General features: G+C 39.9%; 1 protein-coding gene across 3 annotated transcripts in view; it reads left to right on the forward strand.

Moving 5' to 3' along the window:
• LOC117527283 (transportin-2) overlaps positions 1-13,634 on the forward strand; it is a 51,887-nt gene that overhangs the window by 16,762 nt on the left and 21,491 nt on the right. For all 3 annotated transcript variants that reach the window (XM_034189554.1, XM_034189555.1, XM_034189556.1), the window contains 2 exons: positions 1,209-1,327; positions 12,432-12,492. In XM_034189554.1, coding sequence (XP_034045445.1) covers positions 1,209-1,327; positions 12,432-12,492 — 180 coding nt within the window. The remainder of the gene's footprint in view (positions 1-1,208; positions 1,328-12,431; positions 12,493-13,634) is intronic.

A 13,634-nucleotide genomic window follows, 5' to 3' on the forward strand; every position in this document is an offset into this window, starting at 1 on the left:
TTCATTTTATTAGCATGTTAGAAGTTTTGTGCAACTTGTCGTAAATGCATGGGCTTGAGCCTGACTGAGGTTGCGAGCCACACATCACATGAGACTGTACATTTTAGCATAAAGAGAAATAAGGTTCTTTTGAGCAAGAGTCTTATTTTGGCAAGCAAGTCAACAGCTTTTCTTGTATGCTTTCTTGGACACACCAGCCACTCTTAATCCAAAAAAATGCAAGCAGATGCCACACATCAATGTGGGCAATACACACAGTGTATCGCTCACAAAAAATTGTACCGTATCATAGTAGAGAAGCTTGAATCTTCGACTGGACTGGGTTGTTTCATTCTTCTCTACTACCAGAGCAAGAAATTTAGCTGAAGAAGCTTCTGCAATTAGAAGCGAAATGTCCTCTCGTCAAGCAACCCAGTCCAGTCGAAGATTCAAGCTTCTCTACTATGAAAACCATCTGGACAACTGAGAGCCATCCATCCATTCATCTACTACCGCTTAGTCCAGTTAAGGGTCGCGGGGGGCTGGAGCCTATCCCAACAGTCATAGGGCATGAGGCGGGGTACACCCAGGACAGGACGCCAGTCGGCCGCAGGGCCACAGACGGACAGACAAACACAGACACACCCATATGCACACCTAAGGACAATTTAAAGATTCCAATCCACCTAACCCGCATGTCTTTGGATGTGGGGGGGGAAACCGGAGCACCCGGAGGAAACCCACGCAAACACAGGGAGAACATGCAAACTCCACACAGAAAGGCCACGGGAATTGAACCCACAACCTTCTCGCTGTGAGGCAACAGTGCTAACCACTAATCCACCGTGCCGCCCCACAACTGAGAGCCTTCACAGAAAAATTGTACCATGTCTGAAATTTTAAAATTTTTTTGCTTTTAATGCATAAAATAAGATTAATCCAGTCGCTTCATTTAGCAGCTGATGTGTTGTGCCAGTATTTTTCCCACTAAGCGTTTTAGAGATAACAGAAATGTTACTGCCCATTTTTTTGTTGCAATATGCCAGAAACTGTCACTGTAATGAGTATTTGTTAAATTTTGGTTATTTTTATGGCCTGACACTCCTCTGTGACGAATTGGGGAATACCTCTTTGTATGAGACAACTGAATGTTACATTAACAGTCATTTTTGGCATTTCGCGTGGATTTTCCAGTATTCCCATGTGTATACTTCTGTCTCCTCCTGCAGTACATGCTGCAGCGAACCCAAGACCCTGATGAGAATGTGGCTCTGGAGGCCTGTGAGTTTTGGCTAACCCTGGCTGAGCAACCAATCTGTAAGGAGATGCTCTTTAGACACCTGATGCAGTAAGTAGCACATCATTCGCCATTTTGAGCTTTACCCATGCGGTGATGAAAGCTTTATTTTTCCAGAAAATCCTGGAAATCCGGGTTTTTACTTAGTTGGTGAATGTTTCCGGGTTATTTTTGACAATTCCTCAGAATCCATTCCAACAGTTGCAACTCAACAGTAGCTATACTAAAATACGAAATGGAGCCTAATAATCATGAAATGGGGTTAAAAAGTAACGAAATGGAGCAGACTGACTCCAAATATGATTAAATATGATTCACTTAATTACTTTTATTTAATTCTTTTTAAGCGAAATGGAGCAAAATTGGGACTGCTAATAACGAAATGGGGTAAAACATAACAAAATGGAGCAGACTGACTCCAAATATGATTAAATATGATTCAGTTAATTACTTTAATTATTTTTAAGCGAAATGGAGCAAAATGGGGACTGCTAATAACGAAACTGGGGTAAAACGTAACGAAATGGAGCAGACTGACCCAGACTGACTCAATATGATTAAATTAATTACTTATATTTAATTATTTTTAAGCAAAATGGGACTGATAATAACGACACGGGGGTTAAATGTAACAAAATAGAGCAGACTGACCCATTGACTGAGGTTTCATCTCGAACGCCAGATGGCGCACCTGCCCGTACTACATGTATTGAGTGCAATTCACAGAAACAAAAGCTAAATAATTAAAGTAATTATTTGGAGTCATTCCGATTCAATGTGCTCATTTCATTACTTTTTAACCCCATTTTGTGATTATCAGTACCCATTTCGCTCCATTTTGTCCATTTCATATTTTAGTATGGCCCACCCCACAGTGTTGGTTTGCAAGCCGGCAATAAAATCAAATAAGCAGGGCTGTGAAAACTCCGCAGATCCACGGAATTCCGCGGATTTCATCATGGGGAGGGGTGCGGGAGTGTCAGTGTTGTACTCTTTAATTGTGATTGTTACTGAGTTTTTAAAATGCTTATCGCAAAGCATTCTCTTTTTTTACGACATCATGCAAGTTTTATAAGTCCGCGGACACTGATCTGTGTGTTACAGATACAAATCAGTTTCCTCGGATCTGCTGAGTTTCGAGGAAAATAAATGCCGCTCACAACGTGGCTGTTACAACAGTTGTCGTAAAGCGGGACTGGTTGGTTGCTGCAGTGACGCTGTGTGGCTCCCATGCGAAGCTAGCTAAACGTAGCATGTGGAGAGCACAAACTTTTAGAATGTTCAAGTTTTTAAAAGAAGACTTTTGCAGCATGTCTGTGTCACAGAGCAACATCAGACAGAGTGAAGATGGCGAGAAATACGGTTTGAAAAAGTCTGATAAGGACAAGAATCCGTGGAATTGTTGCTGGCTTCATCAACACACCTGAAACATAAACAGGAAAAGCGAACTTGTAAGAAGACCTTGTAAGTAGACTTGGAAATTTACCAGAATGCATCTGAGATTTTAGACTTCTCTGGGGGAGAACCCCAGTACCTCTGCCAGGGCTTCGACCCTTGCACAAATTTTTTTTTTTCTATCTCTCTCTCCATGGCCCACTTTCATTGTTGCCCATGTGATGTATAAGCCAGAGCTTGTAATCCTCTTTAATTCACACAGATGTCCAAAATAAAGACAAATGCAGCATATGTCTACATACATTCTAATATCCTGCAGTCACAAAAATTCTGAACTTACTATGGTCTGTGTATGCTTGTCATGAAAATTCAGTAAGGTATGTCTTCTATAATATTTTCCAATTCTAAGGTAGAACTCTACTAGTGTACGAGGGCTGTCAATAAAGTAACGGTCCTTTTTATTTTTTTCAAAAACTATATGGATTTCATTCATATGTTTTTACGTCAGACATGCTTGAACCCTCGTGCGCATGCGTGAGTTTTTCCACGCCTGTCGGTGACGTCATTCGCCTGTGAGCACTCCTTGTGGGAGGAGTCATCCAGCCCCTCGTCGGAATTCCTTTGTCTGAGAAGTTGCTGAGAGACTGGCGCGTTGTTTGATCAAAATTTTTTCTAAACCTGTGAGACACATCGAAGTGGACACGGTTCGAAAAATTAAGCTGGTTTTCAGTGAAAATTTTAACGGCTGATGAGAGATTTTGAGGTGATTCTGTCGCTTTAAGGACTTTTCACGGTGCGAGACGTCGCTCAGCGCTCTCAGGCGCCGTCATCAGCCTGTTCAAGCTGAAAACCTCCACATTTCAGGCTCTATTGATCCAGGACGTCGTGAGAGAACAGAGAAGTTTCAGAAGAAGTCGGTTTCAGCATTTTATCCGGATATTCCACTGTTAAAGGAGATTTTTTTAATGAAAGACGTGCGGACGGATCCGCGCGTCGGGACGCAGCCGACGCGGTGCGGCGGCACAGGAAAAACACCTCCGTGTTGATAACCATTTGTAAAATCCAGGCGGCTTTTGATGGCTTTCAGTGGAGTGAGTATATGAGAAATTGTTTAACAGGCAGGACATGTTCCAACTTGTCCTTAAGGCTTTCAACAGAGGTGTTTTTCCTGTGGCGGAGCGTCGCGGCGGCTGCGTCCCGACGCGCGGACCCGTCCGCACGTCTTTCATTAAAAAAATCTCCTTTAACAGTGGAATATCCGGATAAAATGCTGAAACCGACTTCCTCTGAAACTTCTCTGTTCTCTCACGACGTCCTGGATCAATAGAGCCTGAAATGTGGAGGTTTTCAGCTTGAACAGGCTGACGTCGCCTGAGAGCGCTGCGCGACGTCTCGCACCGTGAAAAGTCCTTAAAGCGACAGAATCACCTCAAAATCTCTCATCAGCCGTTAAAATTTTCACTGAAAACCAGCTTAATTTTTCGAACCGTGTCCACTTCGATGTGTCTCACAGGTTTAGAAAAAAATTTGATCAAACAACGCACCAGTCTCTCAGCAACTTCTCAGACAAAGGAATTCCGACGAGGGGCTGGATGACTCCTCCCACAAGGAGTGCTCACAGGCGAATGACGTCACCGACAGGCGTGGAAAAACTCACGCATGCGCACGAGGGTTCAAGCATGTCTGACGTAAAAACATATGAATGAAATCCATATAGTTTTTGAAAAAAATTAAAAGGACCGTTACTTTATTGACAGCCCTCGTATACTAAAGTATATCTAAAAAAAAGAAGAGTAGAGTAGAGCCACTTAGGTGCCTGGTCTTGAGAACCAGGGATAGTAGGTTGAAAAGCTTTTTTATCCTATGGTAACTATCCCTACCCACCCAAACGGCTCAAGAAAATAGACGTATCATAATTATATATCATAAGACATATAAGAAAATAGACATCATGTATATAAGTGATATTTACGTAATAAGGGTAATAAACAACATATACAAGAAATATAGTTACTACATAATATTATAGGAGTTAGCTTCTAAAATCTAAATATTAATACAGGAGAAGATTGTAGTATACGTATACTTAGTCTGTAGACTAGTAGTAAAATTAAATTATAGTTAGTAGGCTAAGCTATAAATATGGTTATTTTATAGAAACAGAAGCTATGATGTAATATCTTTAGTAGGGCTGCAACAAAGGATTATTTGGGTAATCGATTAATCTAATGGGGTTTCGACACGATTAATCGGATTAGCGGGGAATTTTAAAAAAATGTGCCAGGGAAACAATTTTTCTCTCCTTCCATCACTTTATTTAACAGTAAGTCCCTTCTGCTGTTCCCTTGTTTGCACTCGGGGTCGCCACAGCAAATCCAAGGTGGATCTGCATGTTGAATTGGCACAGGTTTTACGCCGGATGCCCTTCCTGACGCAACTCCACATTACATGGAGAAATGTGGCGGGGGTGGGATTTGAACCCGGAACCTTCTGCACTGAAACCAAGCGCATTAACCACTTTTATCTCGTCAATAGTTTTATATCCTCATTGAGGACAACTTTGGATGCTGTAGCTCCTCTGAAAAAGAGAGCCTTAAATCAGAAGTGCCTGACTCCGTGGTATAACTCACAAACTTGCAGCTTAAAGCAGATAACCCGTAAGTTGGAGAGGAAATGGCGTCTCACTAATTTAGAAGATCTTCACTTAGCCTGGAAAAAGTCTGTTGCTCTATAAAAAAGCCCTCCGTAAAGCTAGGACATCTTACTACTCATCACTAATTGAAGAAAATAAGAACAACCCCAGGTTTCTTTTCAGCACTGTAGCCAGGCTGACAGAGTCAGGGCTCTATTGAGCCGAGTATTCCTTTAACTTTAACTAGTAATGACTTCATGACTTTCTTTGCTAATAAAATTTTAACTATTAGAGAAAAAATTACTCATAACCATCCCAAAGTCATATTGTTCTCTTTGGCTGCTTTCAGTGATGCCGGTATTTGGTTAGACTCTTTCTCTCCGATTGTTCTGAGTTACTTTCGTTAGTTACTTCCTCCAAACCATCAACATGTCTATTAGACCCCATTCCTACCAGGCTGCTCAAGGAAGCCCTACCATTAATTAATGCTTCGATCTTAAATATGATCAATCTGTCTTTATTAGTTGGCTATGTACCACAGGCTTTTAAGGTGGCAGTAATTAAACCATTACTTAAAAAGCCATCACTTGACCCAGCTATCTTAGCTAATTATAGGCCAATCTCCAACCTTCCTTTTCTTTTAAAAATTCTTGAAAGGGTAGTTGTAAAACAGCTAACTGATCATCTGCAGAGGAATGGTCTATTTGAAGAGTTTCAGTCAGGGTTTAGAATTCATCATAGTACAGAAACAGCATTAGTGAAGGTTACAAATGATCTTCTTATGGCCTCAGACAGTGGACTCATCTCTGTGCTTGTTCTGTTAGACCTCAGTGCTGCTTTTGATACTGTTGACCATAAAATTTTATTACAGAGATTAGAGCATGCCATAGGTATTAAAGGCACTGCGCTGCGGTGGTTTGAATCATATTTATCTAATAGATTACAATTTGTTTATGTAAATGGGGAATCTTCTTCACAGACTAAGGTTAATTATGGAGTTCCACAAGGTTCTGTGCTAGGACCAATTTTATTCACTTTATACATGCTTCCCTTAGGCAGTATTATTAGACAGCATTGCTTAAATTTTCATTGTTACGCAGATGATACCCAGCTTTATCTATCCATGAAGCCAGAGGACACACACCAATTAGCTAAACTGCAGGATTGTCTTACAGACATAAAGACATGGATGACCTCTAATTTCCTGCTTTTAAACTCAGATAAAACCGAAGTTATTGTACTTGGCCCCACAAATGTTAGAAACATGGTGTCTAACCAGATCCTTACTCTGGATGGCATTACCCTGACCTCTAGTAATACTGTGAGAAATCTTGGAGTCATTTTTGATCAGGATATGTCATTCAATGTGCGTATTAAACAAATATGTAGGACTGCTTTTTTGCATTTGCGCAATATCTCTAAAATTAGAAAGGTCTTGTCTGAGTGATGCTGAAAAACTAATTCATGCATTTATTTCCTCTAGGCTGGACTATTGTAATTCATTATTATCAGGTTGTCCTAAAAGTTCCCTGAAAAGCCTTCAGTTAATTCAAAATGCTGCAGCTAGAGTACTGACAGGGACTAGAAAGGGAGAGCATATCTCACCGATATTGGCCTCTCTTCATTGGCTTCCTGTTAATTCTAGAATAGAATTTAAAATTCTTCTTCTTACTTATAAGGTTTTGAATAATCAGGTCCCATCTTATCTTAGGGACCTCTTAGTACCATATCACCCCAATAGAGCGCTTCGCTCTGACTGCAGGCTTACTTGTGGTTCCTAGGGTTTGTAAGAGTAGAATTGGAGGCAGAGCCTTCAGCTTTCAGGCTCCTCTCCTCTGGAACCAGCTCTCAATTCGGATCAGGGAGACAGACACCCTCTCTACTTTTAAGATTAAGCTTAAAACTTTCCTTTTTGAAAAAGCTTATAGTTAGGGCTGGATCAGGTGACCCTGAACCATCCCTTAGTTATGCTGCTATAGACTTAGACTGCTGGGGGGGTTCCCATGATGCACCCAATGTTTCTTTTTATTCACCTCTTTTTGCTCTGTATGCACCACTCTGCTTTTAATTATTGGTGATTGATCTCTGCTGTCTTCCACAGCATGTCTTTTTCCTGATTCTCTCCCCTCAGCCCAACCAGTCCCAGCAGAAGACTGCCCCTCCCTGAGCCTGGTTCTGCTGGATGTTTCTTCCTGTTAAAAGGGAGTTTTCCTTCCCACTGTGGCCAAGTGCTTGCTCACAGGGGGTTGTTTTGACCGTTGAGGTTTTTCCATAATTATTGTATGGCTTGCCTTACAATATAAAGCGCCTTGGGGCAACTGTTGTGATTTGGCGCTATATAAATAAAATTGATTTGATTTGATTTGGCCACCTCCCCCTTCAGCACTTTATTTACAACAGAACATTATTTGAAAACTTAATACTTACTTAATACTTAATACTTGAAAATCAACAAATTGTCAAATGTCCCTTGGCTGTTGAAATATAAAATAATAAAGAATAAAACAGTTTATAATAAAGAACAAAAATAATTATTTCAAATGGCATTGCTTTATCAAAGTGCTGAGTTGCCATAAAACAGCATTGAAACATATAAATATTATAAAATACGTATATGGTGAAAAAAGAGGTATTTTATTGCTGCAAATGCGCAGTTAGCATAACCAGTTAACCATAAAACCTAAATCAAAAACTGTAGCCTGACTCATTATATATGTGCAATATTCTCTGTATAACTTGTAAACTATGTGGTCATTTCACAATGATACATATAACTCATCCCACATATACGTATTTCTTTCTCTCTCTCTCTCTCTTCCCCCCCCTCTTTCTTTCTCTGTCTCTCTCTCTCTCTCTCTCTCTGTCTCTCTCACACACACCGTATTTGAGCAAACTTTGGAAACATGAAGACTTTCAACTGTAAAATAAAGCCGATAAATGAATTTCTGGAACTATACATCCAGAAGGAGCTCGTTTTATGTGAAGACTTTGATGGAGTTTTTTTCTGCTGCAGTGTCTGCGGGGGAGGGGGAGCTGCCACTTCTGCACAAACAGCCTGGCTGAATTTTTAAAAACTACCTGAGAGCACGGCAGAGTGTGACGGCGCTGTCAGAACACTGATGGCGCGGCGTTGTTGTTCCACTGTCTGGCGAGAACTCGGTGTTATCATGTTTTCTGATTGTCCGCTGCATAGAGTGTGGCAGGAAAAACCGAAGACGCTTTCTCGCGAGGTGCGAGAAGAATTTGAACATTTTAAACCAAGAAAAAAAAAATGCCACTTGTCCGGTCGGACAACGATTTAGAGTTATTACTTGTCCGATCACATTTTACACTTGTCCCGGACAATCGGACAAGTGTTAATGTCGATGGTAGGACTTTGACAACATTAATAAAAAACTGTCGGTGCTGTTGCTGTTCTTTCTTTTTCTCTCACTCTCTGCCCCTCACTTTGCTGCTCTGGGAGACGCGCAGACAGCCTGAGCCTCCCGTGCCATGCGAGGTCCGACTTGCAAATGTTGCAGTTAACAAACGTCTTTGCGTTGTTTAACGTAAAGTGCTCCCACACTTTTAAAGTCTTAACTTTCTTTCGTCTACTTGCATCTGCCATATTCTAACTGTGTAGTTCTACGAAACAGCGTCTGATCTGCTCTGTGCACTGGTCACTACTGGCCGCTTCTGACGCCATAATCGCTCGACACAACGCATCGATGATGCAATGTTTTGCCAACGCCTGTTGTAATCGATTTTTATCGATTTTATCGATTCGTTGTTGCAGCCCTAATCTTTAGGTATCTATTTAAATTTAACCCTGCCAGCTTACTATAGGAAGACAAAATACATATTCTATAGGTTATCTAATGGAAACCCCAAACTAGATACTATATGTAAAGTAAAGGCCTGCAGGTCAGGTGAATTGGAAACTTTCTAAATGTCCAGGTTTTTTTTTTTCCCAATATTTATTTCATTCATTTAAAAGAAAAACAAAAAAGCAGAAATGAATATATTACAAGACATTGAATGAAAAGGAGCAGAGGGAAGAACAAGTCTTTTATTTTCTGCCTCTTTTTACAATACAGTCTTTCAATTTTAAGCATCATTATTCAACATTATTTAACAGATTACATTTTTTGACTTTGTCACATAACACTGACTTATTTCATAATTTTAGGCATTATTTAAAAGATTACATTTTTAACAGGTTACATTTTAGACTTAAAACATTTTAGACTTTGTCACAACCCACTGACTTATTTCATAGTTTCATACTTACTTAATACATCTAGTTTAATACGTTTTTTAAATAATTTAAGCGACCTTGATTCTTTGATTTCTTTGTTGAGGTTGTTCCATAATTTTACACCATTCACTGCAGTACTCCGTTCCTTTACTTTGGTTCTGAATCTTGGTTTTTTTAAAGACTTCTATTCCTTTCAAATTATAACTACTTACTCTTTTTTCAAACATATTTTGAATGTTTATTGGTAAGATATTTTTATTAGCTTGGTGCACTGTAATATTTTCAAATCAACTAAATCATGAAATTTAAGTACCTTGTACTTAATGAATAATGGATTAGATGGATCTCTAAAACGACTGTTGCTAATCATTTTTAAAGCTGTTTTCTGCAGAATAAATAATGGTTGTGTATAAGTTTTACATGTTGTTTCCCTTGCAAAAGAGTACTAACCTGATTAAATAAAGGTTAAATTAAGTGACTATCATAAAATGTACACATGTACATGAAACCCAAGTTTGTTGTTGATAATCTCATTGAGCAGGTTCTGTGGTGTGGTCTGATCGCGCATTTCATGTAAAACACTAAATGCTGTCTTTTGCTGCAATTTCAAAAATATAGTTTTAGATTTTTATGCCATTTATATGAAGTGATATTTGGTTGTCTCCTTGCCTTGTGTGGACAAGACAAAATACTTAGTGGGGTAAAAAAAGTCAGTCCCTGATTGTGCAAGTTCCCCTACTTAGAAAGATGAGAGAGGTCTGTAATTTTCATCATTGGTACACTACAAGAGACAAAATGAGGAAAACAAAATCCAGGAAATCAGTCACATTGTAGGATTTTTAAAGAATTTATTTCTAAATTATGGTGGAAAATAAGTATTTGGTCAATAACAAAAGTTCAACTCGATACTTTGTAACATAATCTTTGTTGACAATGACAGAGGTCAAACGTTTCCTGCAAGTCTTCACCAGGTTTGCACACACTGTAACTGGTATTTTGGCCCATTCCTCCATGCAGATCTCCTCTAAAGTTGTGATGTTTTGGGGCTGTCGCTGGGCAACACAGACTTTCAACTCCCTCAACAAGTTTTCTATGGGGTTGAGGTCTGGAGACTGGCTCGGCCACTCCAGGACCTTGAAATGCTTTTTACAGAGCCATTCCTTCATTTCCCGAGCAGAGTGTTTGGGATCATTGTCATGCTGGAAGACCCAGCCACGTTGCATCTTCAATGCTCTCACTAATGGAAGGAGGTTTTGGCTTAAAATATCACGATACATGGCCCGGTTCATTCTTCCCTTAACACGGATCAGTCGTCCTGTCCCCTTTGCAGAAAATCCGCCCCAAAGCATGATGTTTCCACCCCCTATGCTTCACAGTAGATATGGTGTTCTTGGAATGCAACTCAGCATTCGTCTTCCTCCAAACACAAAGAGTTGAGTTTTTACCAAAAAGTTCTATTTTGGTTTCATCTGACCACATGATATTCTCCCAATCCTCTTCTGGATCATCCATATGCTCTCTGGCAAACTTCAGATGTGTCTGGACATGTACTGGCTTAAGCAGGGGGACACACCTGGCACTGCAAGATTTGAGTCCCTCTGTGCGTAGTGTGTAGCCTTTGTTACATTGGTCCCAGCTCTCTGCAGGTCATCTGTATGTCTTCCATTTTCTTACAATTGCTCCCACAGTTGATTTATTCACGCCAACCTGCTTGACTATTGTAGACTCACTCTTCCCAGCCTGGTGCACATCTACAATTGTCTTCCTGGTGTCCTTCCACAGCTCTTTTGTCTTGGCCATGGTTGAGTTTTGAGTTTGACTCTTTGAGGCTGTGGATAGGTGTCTTTTATAGAGATAACGAGTTCAAACAGGTGCCAGTAATACAGGTAATGAGTGCTGGACAGAAGAGCTTCTTAAAGAAGTTGTTACAGGTCTGTGAGAGCCAGAAACCTTGCTTGTTTGTTATTGACCAAATACTTATTTTCCACCATAATTTATAAATAAATTTCTTTAAAAATTCTACAATGTGATTTCCTGGAATTTTTTTTTTTTTTTTTTTTTTTCCTTCATTTGATCTCTCATAATTGAAGTGTACCTGTGATGAAAATTACAGAGCTCTCTCATCTTTCTAAGTAGGAGAACTTGCACAATCAGGGGCTGACTAAATACTTTTTAACCCCACTGTACATGTAACACAGTATTTATAATTTTTTTCATACCCCTGTACCACAGGGTGCCGTTCTACGATGTGCAAAAACAGGATGAAACGGCTTAATCCGGCTTGCCTCCTAACAGGTTGGCTCATCAAGTGCAGACCTGGCAATTAGATGGCTTATAATGTGCAGATCTGGCAGCCTAGCAGGAAAAGAAAGTAAGGAGCTGTGCCCTTAGCTAGAACCGCAAAAAAACGCTGCTTCAGCTTCAAATTTTTACCTCACTGGAGCACAGTCAAACAAGTTTCAAGCTGTATTCACTAGGAATCCCTCTTTTAAAGACATTCAAACATGATTGAAGCTCTTTAAGACTAGGGGTTGACCAATATGGAAGTTTATGGGCCAATACCAATTATTGAAAAGATTTGGGGGCCAATATTTGCCTGCAGTAAAATGTCAGAAAAGTTGTAATGATACAGATTTTGCAAATCGGGATTGAATTTTTTTTTTTTTTTTTTTTTTTTAAAGAGTTCGGACATTTGATCCTGATTTCCAAACTGGTGCCAACGATGGCCATAACTATGACATATACAAATTTGTTCAAGATTGACAAAGATAAATCAAGAAGTTGTTATGATGCTTCAAAATGCACCCCAATTTGCTATTCGGGATTAAACTGAAAGGAATAGCCCCATTAGGTGACTTAGATATTCTTCTGTTTTTCCTCCTACTCTATAGGCTCGTTCCAGTATTGGTAAATGGGATGAAGTATTCAGAAATCGACATCATACTTCTCAAGGTGAGCTCTCACTTCCCTCAGAGGCTTTTGTTTGTTTTTAATGTTGCGGCCTTAAACTCATGATTTCACAGCATAAAAAATAAATAAAATACAATGCATGTTGACATTTTTGGCATTTTCTTTTTGCAGTTAAATTGCACGAACAAGTGAAAATTGCAAAAAGTTTATCAATAATGCATTTAAAAATTCTCCATTGCGTATACTTACGTACGAAGTCAGCTGTGCTTCCAGTTGCATTGTAATACATACAGTGGTCAGAAAGCAGATGTTAATTATGCAGCATTCATTAATTTTTGTGATTGAGCTGACAGAATTTGGACAGACTATGTAATAAATACATACTCTGTACCACACCTGCAGCCCGCTGATTTTTACTTCTCTTGCAGTGGCACACAGCAGCCACGTAGAATATTGCACTGTTGTCTGACATTGCTCGAGCTTCATGCAGGGATGTGAATCTCCTGCCGATCCGTGGTTTTCCCGACTTTTGTGATTAATTTAGTCACCTTTCTATATCATTTCAAAGCCAGTGAGGAAAAAATTGAGTTGATGTGTGTGACAGTTCTCACATTAGCCAGCGGGCGTCGTCGTTACTGGACAACGTGGAGTGCACGAGGCTTGCCAGTATTAGGTAGAAGAGGAGTTGCTGTGCTAAACAGCTTAGCACCTCGTCCTGCACTTTGTTTGTGTCCGTAAATGTAAATAAAGCCAGTTAACGAAACAAAGGCTGGGTAGTTCATGACAGGGCAGGAGTACCCTAAGCGGTAAAAACTTTACTTTTCATGAAAAACATCTCATGCGACATCCCACATGCCAGAACTGCATATTATGGGATACACAATCATGGCAGCAAGTGAAAAAAGTTTGAAACTGTAGGCAGTTTTTTTTTTTTTTTGGTGGTGTGGGAGGAAAATGCGCTGGAAAGGATAAAAGAGAAAGATGGCAAGTGTATCCGAGAAATTGATAAAGATTCTGCAAAGAGTAGTTTGTGTGTACGTGGCTGTACAAAGTAATACTGCTGACAACCTGCAGCCACTATGCTGGACCGAATTTCTACTGATGTAAGTTGGTACTTATTAGAAAAAAAATTAACTAAGAGGGTAAGGTACATGGGCGGGGCCCATGTTTCACCAGGATTTGAC

This window comes from Thalassophryne amazonica, chromosome 16 (assembly GCF_902500255.1).
Source record: "Thalassophryne amazonica chromosome 16, fThaAma1.1, whole genome shotgun sequence".
Lineage (NCBI taxonomy): Eukaryota > Metazoa > Chordata > Actinopteri > Batrachoidiformes > Batrachoididae > Thalassophryne > Thalassophryne amazonica.